The following is a 27343-nucleotide window of genomic DNA, read 5'->3' on the forward strand; positions in this document are numbered from 1 at the left end:
TTTTAAGAGGGAACACTTTACGCGACTTTTCCACACTTCGCCAGGACGCGTTGGAAATAAGTGCTAATTGGTAATCTAGCGTGCACAATCACTATGCTAGCGTGTTTTTTATTGGAACAAGGATGGGCAGCAAGTGATTGGAACTTTGACTAAAAGGCTGAAAAGTTACATGAGTGAATCCAGTTAATTCATTATCTTCCTGTAATATATATCTGTAGGAAGATGGGGGCGAGGGCAAGAGAAAAGTTGTGGCAGTATATTATATGTCACAAATTGCCTACGTATTGTGAATGTTGGCTAGGAACGTACTTTGACAGTTAGAATGGTTAGGAAAAAGCACAGCTATCTAATCGTACTAGGTAGCTTTTGCACTACTGATTTGCGTCCCGCAGTCGACGATTAGATTCGTCTCAAATTATCCATTTGCTCGCACCAACGTTCCACTCCTTTTTGTGCTGCCAATATGCGTTATGTTTCGCTGCTCAATCCTTCAAGTCCGAAATCGCATGCTTCATTCCTTTCTTGACTCTAACGCCGATCATTATTCATCTCTCACAGGGTATATCAGTCATTTAGATCATTACTGCCTATTGCCCGTAGCAACCATGCTACATCTTCAACTCCTCTCCCTGGTACCTGCATATCTAACAGGCTGGCCCCCTTTACATGGTACTACAGGTTTTCTAATCGGTATAAGAACATCCAACATCTTGGCTTGTCCAAAAGCAAGCAAAGAGGAAGATGTCCAATACACCAACATTGCACTTGGCATCTGCAATGTAAGTGGAATAATTGCAAGAGCGACTACCTTCAACGAATTCATTAATCTCCTCATGAATACACTCTTAGGTTTCCCCTGGCTTGTGAGATTTAATAGAATGGACCCAGAGAGCATGAAAGGTAGTAGCAACATTGGGTCCGGAACGAGAAGATTGGGAAACCACAATGCCCCTTCTGTCGCGAAGGTCGGCTCTAATAGTAGAGAGCCCAGGTCCAAATCCGTAGTAGCCGTTGCCTCGTTTGCTTTACTCGATGTGAACAGCGATTCGATCCATTTCAATAACCCATCATGTGCGCCGCACATTTTTCGAATCGTCTCTACCGCGATCATCCAGACGGGCAATTGCAAAAATGGCAGATAATGTTTCCAAGTACCACAATTGTATCTTGAATAGAGTTCTCTCTTCTTCTTATTCATTTTATCCTTAACAAACTGATTTGCCGCATCCGGCCCTAAATGGCCAACCTCTTGTATTGATTGTTTTCTAAATTGATGTTGCCAGGCATTCATGAGGGGCATTAAGTCGATTTGTTTTTGCGCAGCTCGTCGTGAATTGATGCCCAGTGGAAAGATAAGGACCGTCCGGATAGCTAACGCAGTGAGAGGTAGTGTAAAAGCCCATGGCAGGCCAGTAAAAGAGTGCAGTCCTTCTAGAACTCCATGTGTAGCTATTAAAACAGAATCGAGAGACTGGGCTCGTGGGGAGGCATGGAATGATCGATAAGTCGGAGGAAGTTGCAAGAATAATCTCGGGATTTTTGAGCTGGTAGAAGGGTGCATTGATGAGCGGGCCGACCGATACAATATAGACATCATGATTTCACTTCTATTCTCTGCGCCCTAGAGAGACAATCAAATCAAAGGCAACGACCAATTTCTCAATATTCTGGTCAACATGGCTTTGAACATTTGATTTTCTCAAGTCGGAAGTTCCATTCACATGTCATCCTTGAAAAAAGAGGTCCCGCATCGGTATACGCGGCCGCACGCTCCACCGCCTGCGCGTCACAGCTAAAGTGACACAGTAATCCTGGAAACTCGAGATAAAACCCCCCTGCCCTCTCTTCTTACTTGTACGCTCAAAAAGTTATGGCGGAATCATGCAAAGCTTCAGACGGTAGCGATATGTGGACATTTGGGCTGGATACCAAATGGACAATTTCAGTAGCCTTGATTCTTGGTGCGACACCTTTGATTATTCTTTTAGCAGGCCCGAAGCTTGTAGGTTACGTCGGACGCACGGTGGGGTTCTACTTGAGGCAAAAGACAGCTGGGAGGAAAGCTCAAGTTTTGGAAAGGGTGGAGATTGATCAGAGGGAGTATAGAGAGAACAAGGAAAAGAGTCGAGGTAGTGATGATTGGGAGAATATAGAATCTACGAATGGAACGGGAGGGAAGGATGATAAGGAATGGGATGGGATTGTTGGATTCTTTCACCCCTTCTGGTATGAAGATATTCCTTTTGCTTGAATTCAAACTGACTTAGCTAATATAAATTCAGTAATGCTGGAGGTGGTGGTGAACGTGTTTTATGGGCTGCAGTTTTAGCAACCCAAAAGCGATGGCCAAATGCGAAATGTATTGTCTATACTGGAGATCATGATGTGGATAAGTCGCAGATCATTGCTAGAGTGAAGGTATATAATGGCTACTATGCTCACAGAATGCGCCGGCTGATTATAGCTAATAGGATCGTTTCAATATTCAACTCCATCCTCCAACGATTACCTTCTTATACCTCACAACCCGACATTGGGTTTTAGCTTCCACATGGCCCCATTTCACACTTCTAGGCCAATCAATCGGATCTCTCATACTTGCATGGGATGCGTTCTCTTTGGTTGTCCCCGATATTTTTGTTGATACAATGGGCTATGCTTTTGCGCTTGGATTCTGCAAGATTTTGTTTCCCGAAGTACCGACTGGAGCATACGTACATTATCCAACCATTTCGACAGACATGCTAGGCTCTTTAGATCCTACATCTGCCACCGGGCAGCAAGGGGTGAATGCTGGAAAGGGAACAGGATTAAGAGGGGAAGCAAAGAAGCTCTATTGGAACATATTCGCGAAATTTTATACCTGGGTCGGAGCATCAATTGATGTAGTTCTCACAAATTCTAATTGGACGCTCGATCATATAACATCACTATGGGGAGAATGGCGACGCGAATTGAAGAAGCCCATCGCAACAGCAGTCTTCCCTCCTGTAGCCGTCGAAGAGCTCGAGGAGAAGATCTCTGTCACCCCCGAATCCGAGGCAATACGCCAGCCAGCTCTTCTTTATATTGCGCAATTCCGCCCCGAGAAAAATCATACACTCATTTTAACCGCCTTCGCCGCTTTCAAAGCAACTAAATCCCCAGCAGCTAAAGGCGCGAAACTTATTCTCATCGGGAGTGTTCGCGATGACTCAGATTCAAAGCGCGTATATCAACTGCGCCTGCTGGCAAACGAACTACAAGTCAAAGACGATGTTGAATTTCATTTGGATGCGCCTTGGCCGGATATTTTGAAATGGTTAGGCAAAGCAAGTATTGGAGTCAACGGGATGTGGAATGAACATTTTGGAATCGGAGTTGTGGAGTACCAGGCGGCAGGATTGATTAGTGTTGTTCACGACAGTGGTGGCCCAAAGAGAGATATTGTAACAAAAATTGATGGTTTGCCTACAGGTACGTTTCAGCCTCTTTCTTCTTACCCCTTTCCATCTCGCTTGTTTGGAGCATAACTAATTCCTGAATGTAGGCTTTCATGCATCAACAATAGAGCAATTTGCTGAAGGGTTCGAGAGCGCACTAGCACTCCCACGAGAAGATAAGATAGCGATGAGATTGAGAGCGAGGAAATCGGCCCAGAGATTTACAGAAGCGGAGTTTGCGAAGAAGTGGATTGTAGGTATGGAGGAGTTGGTGACATTAAGGAGGAAATGGGAAGGAATTAGGAGAACTCAATAGAAAGTCAGGATTGAATATCGTCATGTTTCAATGTTATGACTTGTTGGTGGTCAGGAATCGATAGAATACATATGCAAATAAATATATAGTAAATATATAAGAAACTATCCACGTATTACTTCAGACGATACTTTAACATTGTAGGTTTCAGGTGGAGGGAAATGACGACATCAGATCAAAGACTCTCTCGTCTAAGATAAATAAATGATTGACTGTATATGCTGTTTCTATGATTTCGCTGATGTGGTAATGTGGTAGATGCGGACCCGTCTGTCTTTGTAAGCAAATCTAGTAGTTGATCTGAGTGATACCACCTCTAACTATATCCATATTCTTTCCATACACCTCATCCAAAATTCTATCGGCCATTCCGTAAAGAAAACAAATTCTAAAGATCTTCGTTCTAAATCATGAGCTTCATTATTTGAAGCCCAACCAAGATTCGCAGTCGTGGAATAGGAGGTTTGTGCAATTTAACCGCGCGGAGCGCAACTTCCTCCATCCGCCTCCACCAACTCAGCTTCTTCAAGACACTCATACACCAACTCCCCCACTCGCCTTCTGTCTCGGCTCTCCAATAGCCTCCAGCCATCCTTCTCCAGCCAATCCTTCCCCTTCAACCGAAAGATCACCCCAAACTCTCACACCTTGTACCGCACTCTCTCTTCCGCTTGCTTTCCCAACTTTGTGTCCTCTTTCCTCCAGATATTCCTGCAATTCTTCGTCAAATCCCGGTTCTACGGTCGTTTTTTCGGGTAGTAATTGATCATGCATTCTAGGTTGCTTTAGTGCTTCTTCGAGAGACATGCCGTGATCGATTATGTTGATGACGGCTTGGATTGTTGACGTGGGGATTCGTGATCCACCGGCGGCGCCGATGGAAAGGAAGTGGGAGCCATTGGGGTGGGAGATGTGGATGGGGGAGATGGAACTCATGGGGCGGGCCCTAATGTTAATGGTTAATGATTGGTAGATCTGTACGAAAAGGGAGGCTCGGACTTACCCAGGACGAACATAGTTCATTGGTGAAGGGACGAAACCAAAATAATTGGGAACGCCAGGGATAGAGAAATCGTCCATCTCGTTATTAAGAATCACCCCTATAAAATTGTTAGCAAAATTACTGATTCAATATGTTTTCGAAACGTGGGCGAAGAGAAAGATTAGCTCTGCAATTGATGAACTAAAAAGAAAAGAAGAGAATTGTGCAGGATAACATACCAGTCTCGGGAACCATAACGGCAGAACCGAAAAGTAAATTGACAGTTGATGTTGAGGTTATTGAGAGGCCAGAGGCATCGGTAGCAACCATATGTGATGTTCCGTGATTTCCCATGATATCCCACATTTCTGGATTGTACCTTCCAACGTCTTGTGTCTTATCGTCTAGGATCTTTCGTCTATTAGACTCTGCAGTCTCAGCTGAAATGATTCCTTCTTCGAATCTAACCATCTCGTCAAAGAATGACGGGTCTCCTAGCTCGGAATGAGCGGCATATGAAAAACGCATGGCTTCATCGAGTCGATGGGTATTCAGAAATAAATCGGATTCTTTATACATGTCATATCCTTCTATGGTCTTAAGGATGCTCAGGGCTATAGAACCACCGGAGGGAGTGCCGGTTGAATGGATTGTGTAGCCACGATAAGTGATGTTGATGGGATTACGAATCTTGATTTCGTAATCTTTGAGATCGGCCAAAGTCATGGTTCCATTTGTGGCCTTTATGGTTGCAATGGTTGCTTCCGCAATTTTCCCCTCGTAGAATGCCGAAGCTCCTTTGTTAGCAATCGTCTCTAGCGTATTGGCATATCGCTCTCTTTTCATGATATCACCCAATTCAAGGAGTGTGCCGTTCGGAGCGAAGTCCATAGCCCAGTTTGGGTCCTCTTCAAGGAAATTCCAACCGACTTGATTCTTAACTGCTTGCATGTAGTAAACTGTATCTTCCGTCACTAGTCCAGATTAGTGACGTACATGAAAAATTGTGGAAGCTACATACCAGGAAAACCATTTCTAGCAATATGCACAGCTGGATTGCAAACGATTTGCCAAGGTAGTTGCTGGTGCATATCAGTTAAGCGTTATCATCTCAAACTTAAGAAGTACATACCCCATATTTATTATGAAGATATTCAAGTCCTCGAAGGTCACCTGGAACAGCAACTGCATCTCCACCGACCACGGCTCTGCTGCGATCTTTCTTAAACATGTCTCGATATGCAGCGGCTGGAGCTGTCTCTCTATAATCTACTGGAGTGTAAGCTAAGTGAAACAAAGTGAGCCTTCCGTGCATCTTACCTATGGTTTCGTATTCCCCTTCTGAGCTACGTACTAGCATAAAGCCCCCTCCACCTATACCACTATGATACATCCCTTAAGAGAACCTGTAAGCCTAATACTGGGGCGCGATTCTTAAAAATGAGGAACTGCCTTACCGATGACACCAACGCATAGAGTGGTACCAACCATAGCATCTGCGGCATTTCCCTATACAACCCACGTGATAAGTCTCAAATCAATTACCAAAAGGGGACTCACTTACACCTCTCTCTATAAGTTCCGCTCCAACCTCACTGCATATTTTGCTTTCACTTGCCACTGCTCCACGATTGCCAGTGTTTGTTACAGTGGAAGAGCTAACACGGTGCAAGATCCAGAGCATAAAGACCCAGCGAAGACGGCCTAAGCTAATTCCGCTCATGTTGAAAGACTGTAAATCTAGTTTGATTGTATCAGCATATGATAGTTATATCAACTTGATACCAAAATCGTTTGCATACTTGTACTTCTCGAGATGATTTATTCCTCTGACCGCATGGGACGAACAAACAGTGACAAAGACAAGACCGCTAGTTACTTCAAATGCCATAAACCCTTGAAATTATGTAACAGGGGTGGAGCTCGGGCGATCTTTGCTCTGATATTGTTGGAAACCCTCAAAAGTGACGACTGTAATTCACAAGCTTGAAATTTAAGCTCGGAGAATATGTTATCGAATATTAAAGGAACGAAGTTCGACATGATTGCGAAGTTTTGTCTTATCTCAGTCATGGCGGAGCTTATTTTGCTAGTGGCGGACAAGTCAGTCAAACTCAAAGCATTACCTGGTAGTTATCATTTCGCGAAACAATTATGGATCAGACTAAAGTAGAAGCCAGATAGCGTTTAACGCGTAAAATAGCGCTTGTGATTGATTTTCAGATCAATGATTGGTCAAGTCTTTCAATGCCCAATGTCAATCAGGTGATCACGTGTCGCCACTTCCTTCATTTCTTGATGGATTATCAAGAAGTAACAGTTAGTGAACTCCTGACACTTCAATCCTACCTCTTTCAACCCCATTTCACTCTCATACATTTTTCAATATCACCACCACAATCGCCGATGTGAGATGCCACACCCACTCACTCACTCATCCATCCACTTGCTCACTCTCTCAACCCTGATATCAAGCAAGTATAGATCAAGGCTTTGGGGAACCTTAGGCAAAGCATAGGATATTCTTAGGCTGAACTTCTTCGACCAGAAACCGTGTCACTTGCCAGCAGTCAAATCAAATCTCACCACATCATTTCTCTCTCTACTCGTCGCATTCTTGGCATGAGTAGGGCGACGGTCCGATTACCTATTAAATGTGGATATGTCGTGCAGTAGATTCTGATATCCTCAACATCAAGTAGGACAGGATGTTTCAGTGGCTTGTAAGGCGCAATTCTCATGATCACTGACACCCATGGGAAACTCCAATCCCATCTGAAGAACACAAGACCATGTGGCTGCCGGATATTAACTGACATGCATAGATGATCAACAGCTTTGTCAAGATAAGGCTGAAATTGTATATTTGAAACAATGGAATGATATGTTCCGTGAAATGCCACACTCTTGAGAACAAAAAGCACATTTTGGTTCAAATGCAAGAGCATAACATGCTGAATAACCTGACTATCAGCCTGGAACGTCATGGCATTGCGTAAAGAAATCCCGGCCAGCAAGTGTCCGTCAGCATTATGCCGACAGTGGCTTCATTGCTGATGCTTACTCAACACAATCACAAGTCACTAGTCACGCGACTCGAAGTTTGGGCGTAGAATTTATTTGTTGTTGACATGATACTCTGATTGCTAGCAATATAACTTTGAAAAGCGGGAGGGAATAAAGGCCATCAAGCCTTATTACTCCAATGATTTGTGTCATGCTTGCAGTGGAGTTCAATCAGGTTGCTGAAATATTGAGTATAGAAGAAACGGTACCCAAGTAGATCGTCAAAATCATCCTGATTCAACCCTTCCCTTGCTCTCCAAATGCTTGATGGCATGAGAAGTTGTTGAAGAGACTCACCTCATAGAGTGCATCAACTTTTTGTCCCCTAGTCGTTTCATAACAAAAAGAGGATTGCTATTTTGCTCCCATTCGAGTGACACCCCCATTGGTGGATTCTCTACACCTATGCAATATCTTGGAAAACAACTTTGTGTTTATTTTATTGTGATGGTTGACTACGGTTGTTTTCATACTTGCTGTTGTATCTGCTTTGGCTATTTGAATAATGGAAGAACTAGTATCCTACCGGTAAATTTATCCGATTTTTTGAAAGGAGGCCAAGATGCTCTCATATAGCTCGCTTGCATTGTCAATTGTTCTTTCACACATCTTGAATGAATTTTCAAAACATCCTTACATTCTATGGTAAGCCAACACATGATGAAAAGCACACAAGCTGGCTAATTTCATCGAACTTCCCTTTAGAATTGGGGTATGGAATAGTGTGCAAATGGAAAACAGATTGTGAATGCATGTATAAAAAGGCTACACCATAAAGAAACATCCTTTCCTGCAGTATAAATTATCTTTGGTGTCCTGTACCATATGCTTGTGTGGTCATCATGTACATAAAAAAACCTCTGAACTGGTCAACCTCTGTGAAGTAGTATGAGATTGCTCCACTAAAGAACTCATGAGATGCACCAGATAACCTGTACAAGTCTTTCTAGAAATTCACAATGTGAAGGTAATATGGAAATGTACCTTCGGAGTAGCACCAATCAAATTGCCCGAAAGAAAGCACATATGTTTGGGAGATCTATTCCAGAAAATAATTCACAGTCTGAAGTTGAATGTCTCGTTTTCGTCTAGCAAGCTGCCGTAATGTTAGCCTAGCGTTCTAAGTATTTTTTATTTAAGATAGCAATCAGGTCCCCTCTCAAGACTCAACAGGACTCTAAGGAATCTTTCCACAGATAATCAGACCTTTAAAATTTATTCAATCAACAATTCCAATTCTTTCCTTCCCATCATTCAACTACCTTGAACAGAAAGTCGACTCTTAGGAAATAATTACCACTGCCCACCTATCTAAGACTGACACATTCTGTTACGGTAGCTAGCCTTCTTGTTCTTATACCATGAAGCATTGTAAAAACTGCAACTAAGATACACGAAGCCATCAGCAAGATGTCTTACAATCACAACGGAGGAGATGACATCTGTTGGTACAACAACCAGCAAGTCTCCCATCCCATCGCAATTTCGACTAGCAATGACGTAACTGGTAGGTTCCCGAATCTGTCGATATTTCTTCGTTTGCTCTCGTTTGCTCTCTCTGCATGGGGATCTTTGGTTTCTGATTGTGTCTTATAGAAGGGGTAAAAGCCACTGCGAGCACTGAAACGTCCTCCACGAATCCGACCCCCACTAAGTTCCAAGCAGAGTGGCCCTATGATAACAGCCAACAAGTAGAAGGTCCATCTCAAGGCTGGTACCCGAGCTCGGGTTTATGCCAGAATACTGCGGTCCTACCTCAAATGCCACGATCGCCTCACCAATATAGCTCAAATGTAGACAACTTTGATACACGGGTCAATGGAGAACTTCCAAACATGACAGGCCTTGAGATTCATCCTACTCCTGACGAGATTCTCTACAATCCGAGCCTCCAGAACGCTTTTGGAAGTGGTAATTCCTCTATCTCGCAACAGGATACGCCAATGGGCGAATTCTTCGAGGAATATAACATGGACTCCACCACTACTGGTTTCAGAACACCAGTCCCATCAAGATATCAGATAAATAGCATGGACTCCACCGGCACTGGTTTCAGAACACCAGTCCCATCAAGATATCAGATAAATAGCATGGACTCCACCACTACTGGCTCCAGAACACCAGTCCCATCAAATTATCAAACAAATAACAATTTATCTGTTGGCAGTGATACTCCTGCAGGTTTACAATCTTCAGTTCAGGTTGACAATCCTCCCTTTGACACTCGCACTCAGTTTGCTAGCAGCACCCAAGATGGTGAAGCTTCACAACAAGAGTCATCGTCTCAAGGTGGAAAATACCAAGCTGGATTCTTCAATGAAACAATGACAGCTCAACTTAACCGTCCACTGAGCGCGCCACCTGCAGGTCATTGGATATTTGAACAAGAACTTTCATGCACCGGCACTGGTCTTGATATACCATTACCTTTGAACCCTTTGTCTAGAGCGACGCCGAGAACTGTTCCTTTGGCATATTCTGGTAACTGGCAATACGATGGCTCATCAAAAGGCCCGGCGATTGACAGCGATATCCCGACCTTACAACCATACGATGACATCCGAAACGATCCCTCCGGTACATTGGTTCAAGATGCTGGAGCTCGTCAAGGAGCGCAACCTCGACAGCAAGTGACGCAGAATGATGGCCTAGGTCAAAATACCTCTGCTAATATACCAGTGCCATGTCAACAAAGTGATATATCGAGCACACGATCACCGATAACTTCAGATAGACGTAGACACAGCGATCCAGTATCTACCTCACTTCGTGATGCCAGAGAGTCACAAAAACGAGTACGAGTTCCAAGCCAACTTTCGGAGCAAGCTGCACAGTATGAGGCTCCTTCTATCAATACATCACGAGCACCTCAACAGAGTGGTGCACTGATCGAGGACGCACTAGGAGCTATTGGTAGCCGCAGACTCGGCGACACTTCTCCCATTCCAGCCCAAGAGCTCCATGATACCAATCCATCGCCTACTGGTTTCCGTACCGAGTCTTGGCGAATGAGACAGAAACAAGCTGAAAGTCAGACTAATCGTGTTGCACAGCAGCCAAGTGAGCGCCGTGTAACTGTCCCTGCATTTGATAGCAGTTACCCAGGTGGTGAGCCTCATGTGACGTTCGTACATCCCGAGCGTTCACACCAAAATACTTTTCAGCAGCCAGTCAAGCAACGTAAATCGGCATCCTTTTCGAGCGGTAGTGCCAGATTGAGAGAAATTGCCAGACCTCCAATGCAACCTCTTGCATCTGCCCCGCCAGCTGTGACAACACAACAGCAGTTCACACGGAGAGACAGACAGCCGAGACAGCCGAGACAGCCCGACCGACAATCTGCGCAATCGGGTACTCCATATACACAGCAGAGCCCGCGTATACGTCGGCGGAGAACACATCGAGTCCAACTTGCTCCACAGCCAAGAATCCCAAAAAACCGGTTTGATCGCGATCTTCCAAGTAGATTGAACGCCAAAGCCGCTGCTTTTGCCAATGTCGAACCAGCAGAAGATTTCCTGAAAGCGCTCACCAAGATGCCTTTTCTCGATAAAGTGGCGTGCGTTGATCGATTGATGCGCGAAGACATCTTCAAAGATTACATGAAGCCACATCTCTTCCAAGAGTACGATACAGGTCGTAATGACGGTTTAAAGTTTGAACTGGAAAGGCGTACCAAGGATCCCATGCTTGTTTTCATTGAAACTGGAGAGATAAAGGATGAGCGTCGCAGTCTCGAAAAGAAGACCAAATTTGATGACATGCAAATCGAGATCGAGCGTCGCAGGAGGGAACTTGCTGCTCGTACAGCTGCCGGTGGTATGGCGACTGATACTTCTGAAGATATTCGAATGACACCCGCCGGCAGCAAGCGTAGGCATCAAGCAATAGCATCGGCGCAGGATTCTCACTATGAGATTGACGACGACGATATGATTGAGTCCGACGATGGCTCTGATGACCATTCAATTATCCATCCTCGCAACTCACCAAAGAAGCCTCGAACTTCCGGGCCAACATCTTCAGGACCAAAGCCTTCAGATATTACGGATAAGTTCTGTTCGCATGTTGTCGAGAATGTTCCGTTCCTTCCTGATCCCATCCACAGTCAATTGAGCAAACTCAGCATTGAGCAACTCATCATCCCAGTCCGAGAGTATATCGCTCAGAATAGTGAGATCGCCGACACGAATGTTGAGCACTGGCGTGCTTGTGCAGGACAGGCTGCTGGCACCGAAATGGAACAAGAAATGGCTTGCACACATTGCGCTGACCACATGGAAGATGGTTATGTACCCTTTGCAAGCTGTGTCGTTATTGACGCCGCCATTCCGGCTGGAGAGCATTTCAAAGGCGCTTGCATGAATTGTGTCTTTCTTGGTAAGGATCAAGATTGCAGTCTTCGACGGGTCGAGAGTGAGGAAAATGATGCTCAATGAATTTGAGGTCAGTAGGCTGGGAAGCTGGAGAGCCGGGAGGGGGGACCTTCTATTTGAGGTCTATGAAGTTAAAATGTGGGTCGGTTTGAGCTCTATGGAGATGGGTAAATTCTTTGTTCGAACTGTTTCAAACTTTTCGAGGTGCGGGATTTTACAGTATTCACTTTCGTTATCGGAATCGGTTGATTATTTTCGGGGCGAAGACCTCGGATCTCGGGACTATCGTACCCGAGAGAAAGGGATGTCCCGTGAAGAGTATTCCATGGGAGCTGAGCTCAAGGACTAAAGTTACTCTTGCTATATCTGGAAATTGGGAGGTGTTTTGATTTCGATCTGTATTAAGTTACCACCGCAGTCTAGTCTAGAGCGGTGTGTTAAAAAAAAGGGCAATATGAGACTTCCTATTGCACTGTCCTAGCTTTCTGATAAGTAACATCTCAGGAGGATATCCACGTACTGATTTACTTCATAAATATCAACAAAAAGTTTCTGTCCAGGCAAACATACAAGTGAATCATACCTGACCATAACTGTACCCATGCCTTCCTTAGACACCTTTCCGTTTGGACTTGAGAATCTTGTAGTTGTATTATCAGAGTATGTCGAAAGCCATAATACTCCACTTCCGAGGCGGTTGAATGACACCAGAACACCTTTCTTCAATTATGACCCTTGACTCTCCTTCTGCACTGGAATCGCAAGCATGTTGCCAGAACCGGTGCAGGACCCTCTGCGGTGAACCGGCAAATCCTTTTCAATTGACTTGGTAACATTGATTCTTCGGCGTTGTCGTCGCTTTCCTTTCTCCTTCATCCTCCTTCCTTCATGATACTGTCCTGGCTAGGACCTTTTTCGCCCTGTCCGTAGCCTTCGCAATGCATGTCCGCTTGCATCGTCGGGAGAAAACACACAAGCCGAGGAAGTCAACGATGAGCGGTATTCGCCATACCCAACACCAAATTACTCAAGCTACTCCATCTCGGACAAAATGGGACTTCAGTGCAAGAAGGATAGCTATTGCTTTCCATTCGTAACTCTGGTGTTTGGCGCTCATTCAGAGAGGATTGCATTCGAAGACTGTGGATATCCAAGAGCTCTCCGTGCGAATTGCCTTTCCACAATGCAAAATATCTTACCTTTACTAGCCCAAAGAGAACCATGCGTGCGCGAATTCCCAGCTCATCCACATCACATTGTTTTCACCGCACTCATACACGTGAAACCTTCCAGTTCAACCCCCAAGTGAACATCATAACAAGTCTCTAGAGTCTATATCACCTACTCAACACACGAAAACAACAAGATCAATCCGAATGTCAACGTTCACAGCATCATTCCCCTTACCCTAGCTGCACCGGCTAACAACCGGCTAGTCATAATCTATATAACAACAGATCATTCGTCCTCCAAACCATAAAAGAACAATCACTTCGCAGCCCAAGCCAAAATTAAAAGACTCTTTTCCAGTGCATACAAAAGTTTTCACCCAAAAACAACCATCGTAGTCAAAATAAACACCCATATACCGGTTCCCACACGTCGCCGGTAAAAAATTAGCCGGAGCCCCTTGCAATAATCGGCTAATTTTCATTTCCCCATGGCAATCCACAACTCCATACCGGCTAATCCCCCACAACCCCCATCAAAAACGTCATCTTCTATCCGGTACGCGTAGATTTTTTGAATGCCGGAGCGGATGGCATTTTGGAGGGGAGTTTTGAATTCCCACGCACGCAATCTGGAGGGGTTATGATGTTTTTTTATTCAACGGGGAACTTGGGGATTCGGATCATCGTTTTTACGGCTATGGTTAGATGCGGTGGATTAAAGCTGTCACTGCAATGGCGTGCTCAAATGCATGTAAGACTAAATATGAATTGTGATCCCACAATGATGTGTATTTACGAATTAGGTAGGTAACTTGTTGTATGTTTATTTAGTTTATTTTGTTTGACTGAGCTAACTGTCTAGTAAGCCAAGTTACACACCATGCCGGAGCAGTAGCTGTGAATCCAAGCTGTAAATCTACCAGTAGACTTGAGAGATGAGAACAGGAGGAATTTTACTATCCGGAACTCCAGTTATGCTTTCATTCAATCATCCATCAACCACATGCCATCGTACCATCATCTTCCACCAACATATTCAAATATGTACCAATCCCAAGCTGTGATATATGTGAAAATTACCTCCCAGAAACAACCATGGCGCGAATTCAATCAAGCGCAAACTGGCGCAAACGCAAAACGCAAGACCAAACAAGAAACGTATGAGCACAAATGAACAAAAAAATCATCTTCAGAAGACAATTTAAGCTTCTGTGCCCACACCATCTTTGCGTTCAGCGCCTTTCCTGTCACCAGCATCCTTGTTGTACTTTTTCCATAATGCGGCAATATCTTCCTTGCTCTCATTCTTCTCCGTGATCAAGTTCTTCAACCATTTGTTCTCGGTTTCCAATTGATTGATACGTCCTTCCAAAGCTGCAACTTTATCGCTCATAGCTTTCGCTGATTGTTCAAGAGCTTGCTCGCGTTGCTTCTTCTTAACTCGGAAGCGAGCTGAAGCGGCCGTATTTCTTCGACGTTTGTCCTCTTCCGCGGCCATACGTGATGCATCTTCAAAGTCGGGGGATCGTCCATCAGATAAAGACTCAGCTTTGCGCTTTTCTCCAACTTGAGGGGGGACAAGGGCAGATGTAGGAGAGCCGGCGGATGAGGGAGGAGGATTGTAGATTTGATGGTTCGTCTGAATTGGATGAATTACCGGAGGCATGCCATCATGATTACCGAAATTGGTAGGGTGGTTGTTGGTGAAGGTGTTGAAGTCTGAGAAATTGAAATCACCTGAATGGAGCATCATGATGTTAGCTTTGCCTGCTTTTTTAAAGAAGATGCTTGAGAAGGGAAATAAATGTGGAATTATATTGTAGATCTGCAGGTAGACTGCAACAAGCGACGGCAAACGGGTAAGAAACGAGGATTAGACCGGAGATACACTAATGACTTTTGGGAAGACAAAAGAGTGGAGCAATTATCGATTGCCCTAGTCATTGTTATATGACGACACGTGATATATCGCCATCACTCGGTAATTGTGCGCGCTTACCAAGCAGCACAATGAAAGTGTTACAAAGCATGTAAGAAGGAAGGAGGGAAGGGTTCGAGGAACGTTGCAGAAAGGTAATGCAAGAGGATAAGAACTATACTCATCCTATGCAATCTAGGTGCACGTGGATATGTGCAGGTAAAGGTATTGGCCGAAAGCTGACCAGTGAAACTTCTCAAATAGAAAATTGATCAAAGCAGCCCATGTGAAAGGGTCCTATACCGAATATTTTGACATGATGTACACACTTGTGCTTAAAAGTGTGTCTAGTACCCGTCCACAAGATAGAGGGGAAACAGGTTCTCCTAAAGATACTGTGTAAAAAAAGCACAAGAAAGGAGAAAGTCGATATGATAAAAGTACAGAAATTTGACAGCAAAACAGTGGAGAAATGGGGTTATCTCTGACCTGGAAGACTGAAATCTATGTCCTTCAAATCCAAATCGACACTATCCGCAGTCGATTGTGCTCCAACTCCATCAAAGTTTGGTGCCTGCAAAACCGAGTCGATGTCGTAAAATTCGGTGTTCGTGAACATAGCCAATTCATCATCTACATTGTAGGTATCCTGATTGGAATTGTGTAGATCTTGTGGTGTTGGGATTGCGTTGAGATTCGCGATGTATTCCGATACATTCGGACCCCGCCGACCATTGTATGCCATCTTGAAGTATGTATCCGAGAATATGAAGTGACTTTCGTAGTCTTTTCGTCTCTATGATATTGATGTTGCAGATGAATTCATTCGATGGGAGTTTTTGGAAGGGTTGGAAGGTGGGAGGGGATGAAAAAGTTATTCGAATTCTTTTCTTTGTTCTCCGAATTGCGCCCGAATTTTTGATGGAAAAAAGGGACTAGATTGAATTGATTGTCTCGTAGGTCCGCGGATTCGAGGAATCGATGTGAATGATGGTGGATGTGATTTCCTTGAAAACAAAATGTATGATAAATCCCTTCGGTTAGTATGATCTGGGGAGAAGAATTGAGGATTGAAGGTTGGGGATTGAGTTGTCGAGTTGTTAAAGTGGAAGAGATAAATTCCGGAGTGATTACGGATTGTGGATCGTGGATTGTGGGTTTTGGTGGGTTTTCGAGATGTTTAGACCACCAGGACTCTACGAAAAGTAGTCTGGCTTGAGGATTGCCCCACTCTAGATTGATCGATTGATGACAAATTTCAAAGAGTAAAGAGTAAAGAGTAAAGAGTAAAGAGTAAAGAGTAATAAAAGAGCTGCTGCTATTATTCAGCCAGAAGATAGGGTTTTATGAGGTATGTAAAGAGAGAATGTATGTTTAGGTATTATTTGCTTTCAGATCAATCGACTTCTGTTATGGGAAATATTTTCCAGACTCAATACAAGTAAAGTAAGTTGAAGGTGCGAAATTTGGGGCGTCGATGTATCTCTCTCTTTCTTGTTGTATTGGTACTACATAAGGCGTGATTACTATTCTACCTACCGGTAGGTACTCCGTCCCAGTCTATTCACCTCCTCTTGCTCTTTCTCTCCTCTTCACGGATTAGAGAACAAAGTGTTTGATCAGTGATTGGATAAAGTAATTGATTCCGATTCTTTTGTCATTTCATTCACAACACTTCACAAGATCAAGTTTTCTTTCATTCCGTCTTTCCGCCATTGAGCATGACGAGTCCATTATAGGTTGATTGTTTCTTTGAAATCCCTCGAGCCTCTCTTTATTGTTGGTCGAGCCTTTCTCGCCTCTTTCTCCTACCCCTACAGGCTACAATAAACCTACATGTGTTGATGCCTCAAAATATCCTCGGGGTTTGAAAGAATCGGAGCTTTTATGGACATTCCCAAGATATCCCCATCCAATTACATGATCTCTCGTATTCCTACTCGTATACCGGTGCTAAAGAATATCATGCGGACTCCATTACACCGAGAGAATAGGAAGTCGCTGCTTTGATTAGTATTTTTAATTTTGGCCTCGGAAGTAGAATTTTTGGCCCAAATGCATTCTATTCACTATTAAGCGGCGCTGTCATTTCAGACGCTCTCAAGCTCAGAAAGGTTAACATCTTCATGTAAAGAGGTCTGAGTGGCTGTGGCTAAAGCTCCGGAGGTATCCGTATGGTGGGTCTAGAACAATCAATTTCTGGAAAATCTAGAGGCGGGTGGTGATGAGATCTATTTTGGTCAAAATTCATGTTGGTAACTTCTATACATCTTGTCGTCCAAAGCCTAGATGACTCATCAGGTTGTAAAAGACATTCAAATTCATTATTGCTAAAATTTAAAAATATAGAAGTAGGCAATGAATAACTCGGCTTGATGGGCCTATCTCCTTGTCTCCGCGTAAGACCTTATTCCCGTTGTCCAACAAAAGATTTCCTCAATGAAAAATAATTATGAAGATAAAATCAACGCCATAAATGTCAAATATGGATTCTGAGGCTTGTGAAATATAAAGAACTGCCGATAAGATGCGAGAAAGAAACTTGTAAACAAACGTATTCATCTCCCTAATGGCCCAACTCAGATGGCGCACAATCCCGATGGCAAGATCACGATCTTGAATCAAGAATCCTCCACTTCGTCGCTAGTACTCTCCGCACCTTCACCACCGTCACTGCAATCAGAATCATAAGTAAAGTCATCGCCCTCGCCATCTTCACCACTGTCATCTTCTACCTTTCCATCAGTGTTGAGAGACATAGGATTCTCCACTGGTTCAGAAGCACTCCTAACCCATGCCAATTCCAAAGTACTCAGCTCCAGTATCAAATCATTACACAAAGTATTTCTGACTCGGCTGACTTTCTCCCTAGCTTCATCATCCTCTCCAACCGCCACCATGATCATGTCTTCAATTTCCTTTCGGAGGTACTTCGACGTGTCAGTATGACTTTTTGACAACAAACCCTCGAGAGTTCTTGTCATCTTATTCAATCTCTTCTTAAGCAACTTAGATGCCTCCTTGTACATGTTTTCGTTATTCATTCTGATGTGTTTTAAAAGATGCTCTTTCATGCGAGCAAGGGCTCCTGTATCTGGAAAAAATGTATGTGTCAGAAATCATGTCATTGTTAAGTAAATCGCAATACTCACTTGATTCTAGACTACACGAATAATATGCAGGACGCATGTGCTGTTGGATTAATGGTTCAATCAATCGATGAATTTCTTGCGCTTGATTTTGGGTAAAATCCATGGACGCGGATATTTTAGTTGTTGTTCTACGCTCTAAATAAGGAATTTTGGCTAGAATCTCAACAGGCAGATTTGATGCAGAAGCCTCTGATATATCGTGGAGAAGCGGTTTTATGTCAGTCGAGAACGTGTTGATAGCTGTGACAACAGTTCTAGAATATTCATCATGGATGTGCCGCATTTGAACATTGAAAACCCGATCCCAAGGGTTGGCGAGACATTCCAAGAATGGTTCCAAGAAAATGCCATTCCAGTCATAGTTTACCTTTTTTTTGTTGTTAAACTTACCCTGCCTGCGGCAAATTGCTTTCCAGGTCTGAAAAGATGTGTCCGACTCTGTGAGGTCTGTACAAGTCTGCCTGGCCTTTATCGTGGAAGTTTCGATGCAATCTTTCAAAGTTGGGAGGATATCTGTATTTATGATCTCGCGAATGCGGAACGTTGTAGTCTCGAAGGCGCAGCCAAAAGACTAGATGAAATTAGATATTGGAAATGACACTGGAAAGAGCCCATACCTTGTTGAGAATTGCTAGCTGTTGTTCCAGCATAGCTTGGAGCTTGTGCTTCTGCGAGGAAGACAATGAATTGGGGGAGCCATTTTCAGCCCATGACTTGACACTCAATCTCAAGAGATTGAAATCGTTCAGGAAAGTATCGGCTATCTTTGTTCGCGCCGTCAAGGTAGAAGCTGCTGCGTATTCTTGTAGATCTGGAATGAAAGTATCATCTACTGACGCAAAGCCTTCCGGAATCCGATCGCGCTTGAACCGACCCGCAAGCTTCTGGTACCCCTTCGAAGACACACAGAAAACATTTAACTGATTAACAGGTTCCTCTGTATGGCAATCCCTTGTCAACATCAGAAGATCACCGGGAGGTGTTTTATTGAAGGACTCACGATGATGAACCGATTCTTTCTTCTCCTCTTCGTCTTCATTCCCAGATTGGTGCTTGTCAGTGATGTCATGAAAAATATCCTGCTTTAAGTCTCGAAGCCCGTTTTCGAAATCTATTTTGAGATGCTCCTGTGTGTAACGATTTCGAGCCTGGGTACACGCAGCTTGGATGTCTTTTCTGATCAACTTGAGGGTGCGATTCATTTCAGCAAGTCTTTTCTCCAAAGCTCTCACAGATTTGACACAGCGAGCTCTTCTCTTCACGAGGTTCTTCCTTTCCAATATTTCTCTTTCTGGAGTTTCTAAGTCAGCAGACGATTGCTCCTCATTATCTGGCAATAAATCGGTCGTGTCGTTTTCTGTATGCTTGCGTTTTCGCAGAATGGCCGTGTCACTTGTGGAAGACTTGTGAATCTTAATGATTGTTTTTAAAGCTTTATTGATGCTCTTGACTTTAAGAGCTTTTTGATCGAGCGCTTCTTGGCAATCATGGATCTGCTTCAAAGTTTCTTCTTCTTGGAGTAGAATCTCTTTCAAGTCATGCTCTCGAAGTTAAAGCGATTCAATGACTTCATCAGTGTTGATCATGTCGGTCTTTGTCATAATAAATGTAACGTACTTGTCGTCGTATTTTCCATCCATGAGTAATTGTCTCCGGAAGGATTTGCCCATTAGATCCTTTGCAATCTGGTCGTCGATTGCGCGGACTATATCGGCTACAACCCATACACATGTGAGATTTTCCACATACCTCTCTGCGACCTGTGTCCTCCCGGTATTCGAATCTCCGAGGCCAGGCAGGTCAACCAGAACGAGACCATGTCTCAATATCTTGGCTTTCGTGTAGATACGAACGCAACGTACCAAAGGCCAGTAGGATATTCCTTTCGACGAAGCTTGCTTGTTGTTTGAGTCGATATAAGAATTTATCTGTTGTGAGAATGACTTAGCTTTACTATCTGAGATATCCAAGTTACAATCCAAATAATTGGAAACCCCTTCTATCTCATGAAAGAGTTCCTCTGATGTCATTCCTCTCAATTTGTCTAGAGTGACTCCAGGCCAAACCGCAGATATCTTTGCGAATGCCGTGCTTGCCTCGCTGCCGGTATTAATTGACACATCCTCTCCTTTAGTGGCATTCTTTAAATCATCTAGTAGGATATCCATCTCTGCTTTCCATTCCTTTTCACTTATGAACTCTATCTCAGCGCGGAAGGCTCTTTCCGGGTCTTCTGAATCGTTCCATGAGATTTCAGTCACCACGGACGTGGAAGCACGCATGGCATTGGGTGGCACCACCATCTCTTCATCAATGAGAGCATTGATTAGGGACGATTTTCCACTCCCAGTATACCCCAACACCCCGACAAGTACACGAGGACTTTCTATGCTATCAAGAATTTGTTCTACAAGAGTAAAGTGTTAGTTGGGCTTCATGATACTCATGTGTGACAACATACTGAGTTGGTCTTGCCAATGTTTGAACTCGGGGAACATGATTGTGTGCGAAGCCACGATACTCTCAGCTTTGTTCAAGAAGAGGAGACTGGCCTTAACCGCCTTCTCCTTTCTAGTCACAGCATCGGTGGTTGGCTGGATAACACTAGGACTTACGCCGGCTTCTCGTCCTTCATTCATCTGAGGAGCAAAATTATCAATCGTTTCGGTTTTAATTTGTCCTTCTTTGGGATTGGTTGCTTTCTCAGCATCTGCTTCACCCTTTGAAGCCATGTTTAGTGGGCTTATAGATGTATGGAGCTGGCTAATTTTGATGCGGATAATCTAGACTAGATCGAACTAAATGGATGTTTGTCCAGCAAAATTCGAGACCGAATTGTGGAATGATGATTTCTTTAAGTTCAAGAACAACTATCAATATGAGAAAATTTTGCGATGGATATTGATGTGAAATGAAGAAAAAGTAAAGTGATCAATCGAGTAGAAGAAGAACGGAATGATACGAAAAAAGAAATCTGCAAAGTCCGAGAGAGCGTCAAGAGGTTGATACGAAGTGATTTCGAGAGGCTAAAGAGAATTAGAGAGTCTAGTCATGCCTTCAAAAGTGAACTTTATATTAAATATATTCGATTCTGAAAATAAAGCTGTAGATGTCATAAGGAGAAAGAGAGTAAAAGTTATCGAAGAAGATCTATATAGACCCGACACAGTTGATATTATATCCTTGTGTTCTCCGAATAGCCTTTGTGTAGAAATAAGCAAGAAATAGAAAAAGGTAATAGGATCTTTGGTTGATGTTGTGGTAGTTTCGTGGAGATTGACAGTGACGAGAGACTCAGCATGGCCTGCAGCTCGCTAGCGTGTTGTCCGAAAGAGAAGGAGCTCTGCACAGGTTGGGAAGACGATGGTTCACCGAACCCTGTATTAATTATTGCGGGGTAACATGAAGCTGCTGAAGATCCTTTTAGAAAGGCATTTGACCTATGATCTGTACGGATTGTGTTGAAGAGACGCCCCCTGTTGAGCTTAATACTTTCGTCCGACAAAGACGTTGAAGCTTAGTTTTGTGACGGGATTTATTGTGTTATATTCATGCTCTTATCTGGATTTTCTCATTCAGTGTGATCGGACCGCCCGGTATGCGACATGTACTCGTACAGCTAGAAACCGAGGGATATTCATCTGATGTTGCACTCATACACCGATTCATTTTATCTGATAATTTTGGCACTGAATTTCGTGTGAAGGGCAACATATAATTCACAGAAGAAAAGAGACCCAACGCCGAGCAATGTCCTGAGGAGTGCAATGATCCAAGAACCCATGGAGGGCACAAATTCTGTGCAGCTAGGCCACTTCCATTAGACATAGCGTGATTTCCTTTCCGTATGTTGCTGCCATATCTGGTTGAAAGATGACACCAGCCTCCATTTGGGAGTCCCCGTTCACGAATGACTTCGCACTCTGGAGCTACCAAATAAGAATAGATGGCCAAGACACACTATTTGAAACCCTTGCGCTTAGAGGGAGAGTGTGATATGAGATTAGCTGGAATCGCCTTGTTGAAAAATTGGTGAAAAGTGTTGCTACCCAGTGCTTTGCACATGCTCGGATCATTTTGTCCTTCACGATGTACCTGGAATCCAGATAAAAGATGTTCCAAATACTGTCTACCGGCTCAACACACATGGAGATGGAAAAGTCGGGCTAGTCACCAAATTCGACAAAATTACTTGATAAAAGTAGTGCATTGTTCTCACAGGACGTTTGAGACAACTTCCTCGAACGCCGTTAAAAACCCATTCTGGGTTCTCCGATAACTGTTCTAGAGCTACCTAGCAGTCTTGAGACTAGTGAACTTTACGATATTTCAGCCCATAAATGCCAGCAGCTTTGAGGACATTTATTGTGGCTAGCTCATGATTGCACATTCAATGTTAATCATAAGTGGAGATATTGGCTTGTTCGAAGCGGAAAAGCCATTGAATTGTATGCATTTTGTACTCCGTACGTTGAGGGTCGGTATGATTGACTACTAGGGTGCGGTGCTAGTTCCGCTACATCAGCTGATCGCGATGATTTCGCGACACACAACGCGACACACAATATCAAAACGCCACATCAAGAAAGATATCTGCGAATTAACGAAACCGATAATGAAGGTATGGTTCAATTCTGAGATTTCTGTTGCTTGATTATTAGTATCCACCTTATTTCTATCAATCATGGCTGCAGTATCTATACCGACTACCTCTGCGCTTCCTCCCTCTCAGCTTGTTCCTTCAACGCACCCCTCCGTACACAAACTTTTGTCCCGTCTTTCGCGACCTTCCCTACTCACCCTAGCCCTCGACTGGCTCGATGAACGTAATCAAATCAATACCGCGCCATATCTTCTCGAAGCCGAGGATTCTGCCTCAGATTATGCGCAAGATCTCTACCCACCTCATGCTACCCTTGACTCTCTCAGCGAACTCTATACTTCCTTTATAACACAAAAAGGCAGTAAGCGCGATGTCCTTGATCGAATACTGGAGGGAGACTGGAGACATGGGATCACACTATATCAATTAGCCATGGCAGATATGCAATATCTTTATGATCATCCTACATCACAGAAATGGACTGCCCTCAAAATTGTGCCGTTGTCATCTTCATCTCCCGACCATGAAGTTCCAAAGGAGGAAAAGAAAGATACAGCAATACCTCGATTCCATCCGTCGACATTCTTACAGAATTTACAAAAAGAGGTGCTACCAGATGTAAAAGCTCATTACAATCTCGATCGTCATGCTAATTTACCTTTACTACTTCTAAGAATCTATATACTGGATTCGCCATATAACACATCACTTGCGCTTTCATCGGGCTCTAACAAACCGAGCATGGCATTCGACTCCAGCAAGACATTTTACATTGCTTTCCCAGATGCTTCGCCATATATTTATGTTTCATTGACTTCCACAGCAGGGAGCGCCAATGGGGCAACCGACACAAAGAGTCTACGGAAACTGACACTAGATGGAATCCCTAAAGCATTTAGCAGGCCAGGAGAAAGGTACAAGTTAGAGGGTACTGGATTTTCCACGAAGAATTTGGAGGCGTTGTGCGAGAGAAGGGGAGGAGGAAGGCATAACGCAGCAGGAGGTGCATGGGAATTTTATGCAGGAGAAAATAAAAAGGACAATCCATTGAATCCGATATTACCAACAACAGAGGACTCACCGACTGGGGAACAAGTGGAGAGCGTTGTCAAAGAGAAAGCAATACCAAGAAACATGAAAAGACCCAGAGAAGACGATGCGCCAGAATTAGCAAAGAGGCGAAAGAATGTTGCAAAAGCTCGTTTTAGAAACTCTGCAAAACCCAATGACGGAAAGGGCATTGAGAGACTCGATATTCGTGTCGAAGACCCTTTTCCTTCTTTTGCTTCCATGACACCTGAACCAGAAAATGAACTAATCACTGAGCGACAACGAGGGAAGAACAAAGGGCGAAGAAGTACTATCGAAGCTGAGTTTGATAGATTAAATAGAGAGGATAGTGAGGGAAGAAATGAAGCAGAAAGGGACGAAAGAGGGAGGGATGCGTGGAAGCCAGATATCAGAATAACATTCCAGGGAACTCATGTATTTGCGGGGATTCGAGAATTGGTTGAAGCAGGAATAGTGGATGGAGAGAAAATGCCAGGATGGATGACTGGCGAAGACGGTGTTACTTTGGGTGTTGTGAGGAGGGGAAGGGTTAGGGGTTTCAAGGGAACTGGCGTCTGAATGATACTCGTAATGAGTATGTGTGATTATATTGGGAAGTTTCGGACTTTGGTGTTTGGAGGTTTGGGTTTGCCGTGATACCTGGAGTTGGAGGTTTCCTATTCCCATCAAGGCATTGTAAGAACCGACATGTTTTGGCACGATTTGTACAGCATTGACCGACTTATATCATGAGAAGATTTACAATTTCAAATGCGGGACTAACCCAAAGGATGTTGTGATACCAACCCTATTCATCTATTAGTATGTGAATATGTCTATTTGTTTGCTGTTGTAGTAAGACGTAGAATCACCTCATGTCATAGGTCTCATTCGCAGAAGCCTAACCCAACTGTCAAATGATTCAGAATTTGGATCTAGATTCTAGCCATCTAATGTAATAACGTGCACATCTGTGGTCAAAACAGACAAACGCTACTCACGCTCCTAAGTCGAACATCTTGCAGCTGTTTTTCCATGCCGCCTCCCTCAATTCTTTCACACTCACCCCTTTGACTCCTGCAACGACCCACGCTACCCGACCAATCATACAAGGTTCATTTCTACCTTTAATCATTACCCCCTCTACCCATTTCTCCTTCTTCACACTCTTCCAACCCTTCCCGCCCTCGATAGACTTTTCGCCCTCGCTCATTCCTTCCCCTTTTTTCCCTTCCTCGAACCCCTTCAACCATTTCGAACTTGCATGACTAGGTCTGATCTCACACCAAGGCCCGTCAGTCTCAATTTGAAGTCTCTCCATAGGTATTGCTTTCACCACTTCCAAGTTCTCTTCTGTTTTCAACGAACAACCATTCACCCCAATATCAAATCCTAAAGCAACCAGTTCCTCCATTTCCTCTTTTGTTCCAGTGAAACTATGAACCACTCCTCTCTTTGGCAACTCTTCTAATCTGGCCTTTAATATTCGTACAAAATCTTCATGAGCAGCACGTGAATGAAGAAAGAGTGGTAGATGCAGGCGAGTCGCTATATCGAGTTGCTTCTCAAAGTATTCTAACTGGACATCTTTTGGGCATAGAGTCAGACGATCGTAGTCAAGGCCGAACTCTCCAAATGCTACGCAGTGATTTGTGTTTTTTGCTTCCAATGCCAACAACTCGAGATCTTGAAGGTATTTATCCGGAGTATTAGGGGCTTTCGTGAATTGGAGACAGGAACAGGGGTGGACGCCAACGGTTGCGAAGAGTACCCCGGCTATGAGAATTAGCTGTTAGCTTTTGCTACTTCCCATTTTCCTCTTCTAAATTTCTAGATTTTTTAAAGATCCTTACAATATTCCTTAGATAGTTCAACAGCCTTTCTAGACTCTTCTAAATCGGATCCGGTAACGATAAGTTTCTGACACCCTGCAGTAAGAGCTCGTGAGATAACAGAGGGCAGATCGGCTGGATGACGTTGTGTATCATAGTAGATTCCAGAGTAGACGGGATCGGTAAGATTTATACCTATCTACTGCGAAAAGACTGATCAGCTATTGTGTCCGCGGTCGAATAGATGCTGAAGTCTTGGGCAGGAGAATGTACATCTACATAACGGGGTTTATCTCCTTGCCCAGCTTCGAGGACACCATTGGTAGCTGTAGACATGTTGAATCTGTGATTGTGAATATTCAGGAATGTTGCAGAGTTTAATCGCGGTTTTAGAAAAGAGTTCGTGAACCTGCAAAGTGGGCGAAGGCGATTCATGGAGTGAAATGAAGTACTGAATGTTGAGGGGGTGAAGAAGGCTGTGATGAAATTTGCGGGGTGACAGCCTTGCGCTAAGAAATACTAGCGGGGAACACCTCCCTCATTTTTGTTGATGAACAAGCCATGGCTGATACGAATGCAAATCAAAGATATAAGATTATCTCAATATTCAGAATCTCTTTATTGATAAAACATTTTTAATTAGAATTCTGAATTATATCTTGATTTTCTTAATAGTGGTAGTGTTATAGCTTACTAATAAATTTTTTTCAGCCAATTAGAGATCAAAGAGACATTTATTTTCTTAAGAGTTTAAAAGCTTTTAATTATGTTTTTGATATAACGTGGTTTATCAGTGAGTGGGTCATATTAGTGAATGGGTCACTTATTTTATATATAAAATTCGTCTGTATGTAATCGTACACTTTCTTTATTTATAGATATAATTTTCTGAAAATTTGATATAAAATATTTCAATATATAAGAATATTAAAAATCTTATTAGTTTCAAGAAATTTGAATTTATAAAGCTGTTATTATAAAAATAGATTTTTTGTAACGAAAATCGTAACAATTTCCTTTTCTTTTTAGAATATAATAAAATTATTTTATAAAAATTAGATTAATAAAAAACCTAGATTTTAATTATTTTTAAAATCTTTTATTTAAGAAAATAATAATTAGTTATTAAAATATTAATATTTTAAAAAGCTTGATTTAGATGGTTTTCGAAATGACCCGTTCATTGATATGACTCACTCACTGATAAACCACGTTATAACTCAATTCATTTGATAAGAATACTTCAATAATATAACGTGGTTTATTAGTGAGTGGATTATATCAATGAATAGATCACTTTTATTTCAATTTATACTCTTCTTTTTTAATATATGTTTTATTAATAATCTATAATGAATTCGAATAATTAAGAAGCTCATATATTCCTTACTATTAAAGCTATTCAGAAAAATAAAAAAATAAGTATTCGAAAAGCTGTGAAGATATATAATATT

At 43.0% G+C, this 27343-nt stretch overlaps 8 protein-coding genes across 8 annotated transcripts; 3 read left to right on the top strand and 5 right to left on the bottom strand.

Moving 5' to 3' along the window:
- Positions 1-616: 616 nt before the first annotated feature.
- Positions 617-1594, bottom strand: EAE97_009379 (uncharacterized protein; the record flags this gene model as incomplete). Its single annotated transcript, XM_038879894.1, has 1 exon — positions 617-1594. The coding sequence occupies one exon, from the start codon at positions 1592-1594 to the stop codon at positions 617-619; it is 978 nt and encodes a 325-aa protein (XP_038729450.1).
- A 276-nt stretch (positions 1595-1870) lies between these two features.
- EAE97_009380 (uncharacterized protein) lies at positions 1871-3738 on the top strand (the record flags this gene model as incomplete). The annotated part of the gene is made up of 4 exons (XM_038879895.1): positions 1871-2226; positions 2283-2418; positions 2472-3456; positions 3530-3738. 4 exons carry the CDS (start codon positions 1871-1873, stop codon positions 3736-3738), a joined length of 1686 nt encoding a protein of 561 aa, XP_038729451.1.
- Positions 3739-4272: 534 nt separating this feature from the next.
- EAE97_009381 (uncharacterized protein) lies at positions 4273-6443 on the bottom strand (the record flags this gene model as incomplete). The annotated part of the gene is made up of 8 exons (XM_038879896.1): positions 4273-4684; positions 4742-4838; positions 4960-5694; positions 5742-5802; positions 5853-5989; positions 6041-6115; positions 6178-6229; positions 6285-6443. The coding sequence occupies 8 exons, from the start codon at positions 6441-6443 to the stop codon at positions 4273-4275; spliced, it is 1728 nt and encodes a 575-aa protein (XP_038729452.1).
- Positions 6444-9196: 2753 nt separating this feature from the next.
- EAE97_009382 (uncharacterized protein) lies at positions 9197-12225 on the top strand (the record flags this gene model as incomplete). The annotated part of the gene is made up of 2 exons (XM_038879897.1): positions 9197-9293; positions 9383-12225. 2 exons carry the CDS (start codon positions 9197-9199, stop codon positions 12223-12225), a joined length of 2940 nt encoding a protein of 979 aa, XP_038729453.1.
- A 2310-nt stretch (positions 12226-14535) lies between these two features.
- EAE97_009383 (uncharacterized protein) lies at positions 14536-15997 on the bottom strand (the record flags this gene model as incomplete). The annotated part of the gene is made up of 2 exons (XM_038879898.1): positions 14536-15071; positions 15742-15997. The coding sequence occupies 2 exons, from the start codon at positions 15995-15997 to the stop codon at positions 14536-14538; spliced, it is 792 nt and encodes a 263-aa protein (XP_038729454.1).
- A 1876-nt stretch (positions 15998-17873) lies between these two features.
- Positions 17874-21234, bottom strand: EAE97_009384 (uncharacterized protein; the record flags this gene model as incomplete). Its single annotated transcript, XM_038879899.1, has 5 exons — positions 20866-21234; positions 19973-20811; positions 19022-19945; positions 18405-18975; positions 17874-18346 (listed from the first exon to the last, which is right to left on the bottom strand). The coding sequence occupies exons 1-5, from the start codon at positions 21134-21136 to the stop codon at positions 17874-17876; spliced, it is 3078 nt and encodes a 1025-aa protein (XP_038729455.1). The 5' UTR covers positions 21137-21234.
- A 1854-nt stretch (positions 21235-23088) lies between these two features.
- On the top strand, positions 23089-24636 carry EAE97_009385 (uncharacterized protein; the record flags this gene model as incomplete). The annotated part of the gene is made up of 1 exon (XM_038879900.1): positions 23089-24636. The coding sequence occupies one exon, from the start codon at positions 23089-23091 to the stop codon at positions 24634-24636; it is 1548 nt and encodes a 515-aa protein (XP_038729456.1).
- A 195-nt stretch (positions 24637-24831) lies between these two features.
- Positions 24832-26473, bottom strand: EAE97_009386 (uncharacterized protein). Its single transcript, XM_038879901.1, has 4 exons — positions 26163-26473; positions 25911-26088; positions 24930-25833; positions 24832-24865 (listed from the first exon to the last, which is right to left on the bottom strand). Exons 1-3 carry the CDS (start codon positions 26322-26324, stop codon positions 25055-25057), a joined length of 1119 nt encoding a protein of 372 aa, XP_038729457.1. The 5' UTR covers positions 26325-26473; the 3' UTR covers positions 24832-24865; positions 24930-25054.
- Between the last annotated feature and the right edge of the window lie 870 nt (positions 26474-27343).

The sequence above is a fragment of the Botrytis byssoidea genome (assembly GCF_014898295.1).
Source record: "Botrytis byssoidea strain MUCL 94 chromosome Unknown BBYS_021, whole genome shotgun sequence".
NCBI classification, from domain to species: domain Eukaryota; kingdom Fungi; phylum Ascomycota; class Leotiomycetes; order Helotiales; family Sclerotiniaceae; genus Botrytis; species Botrytis byssoidea.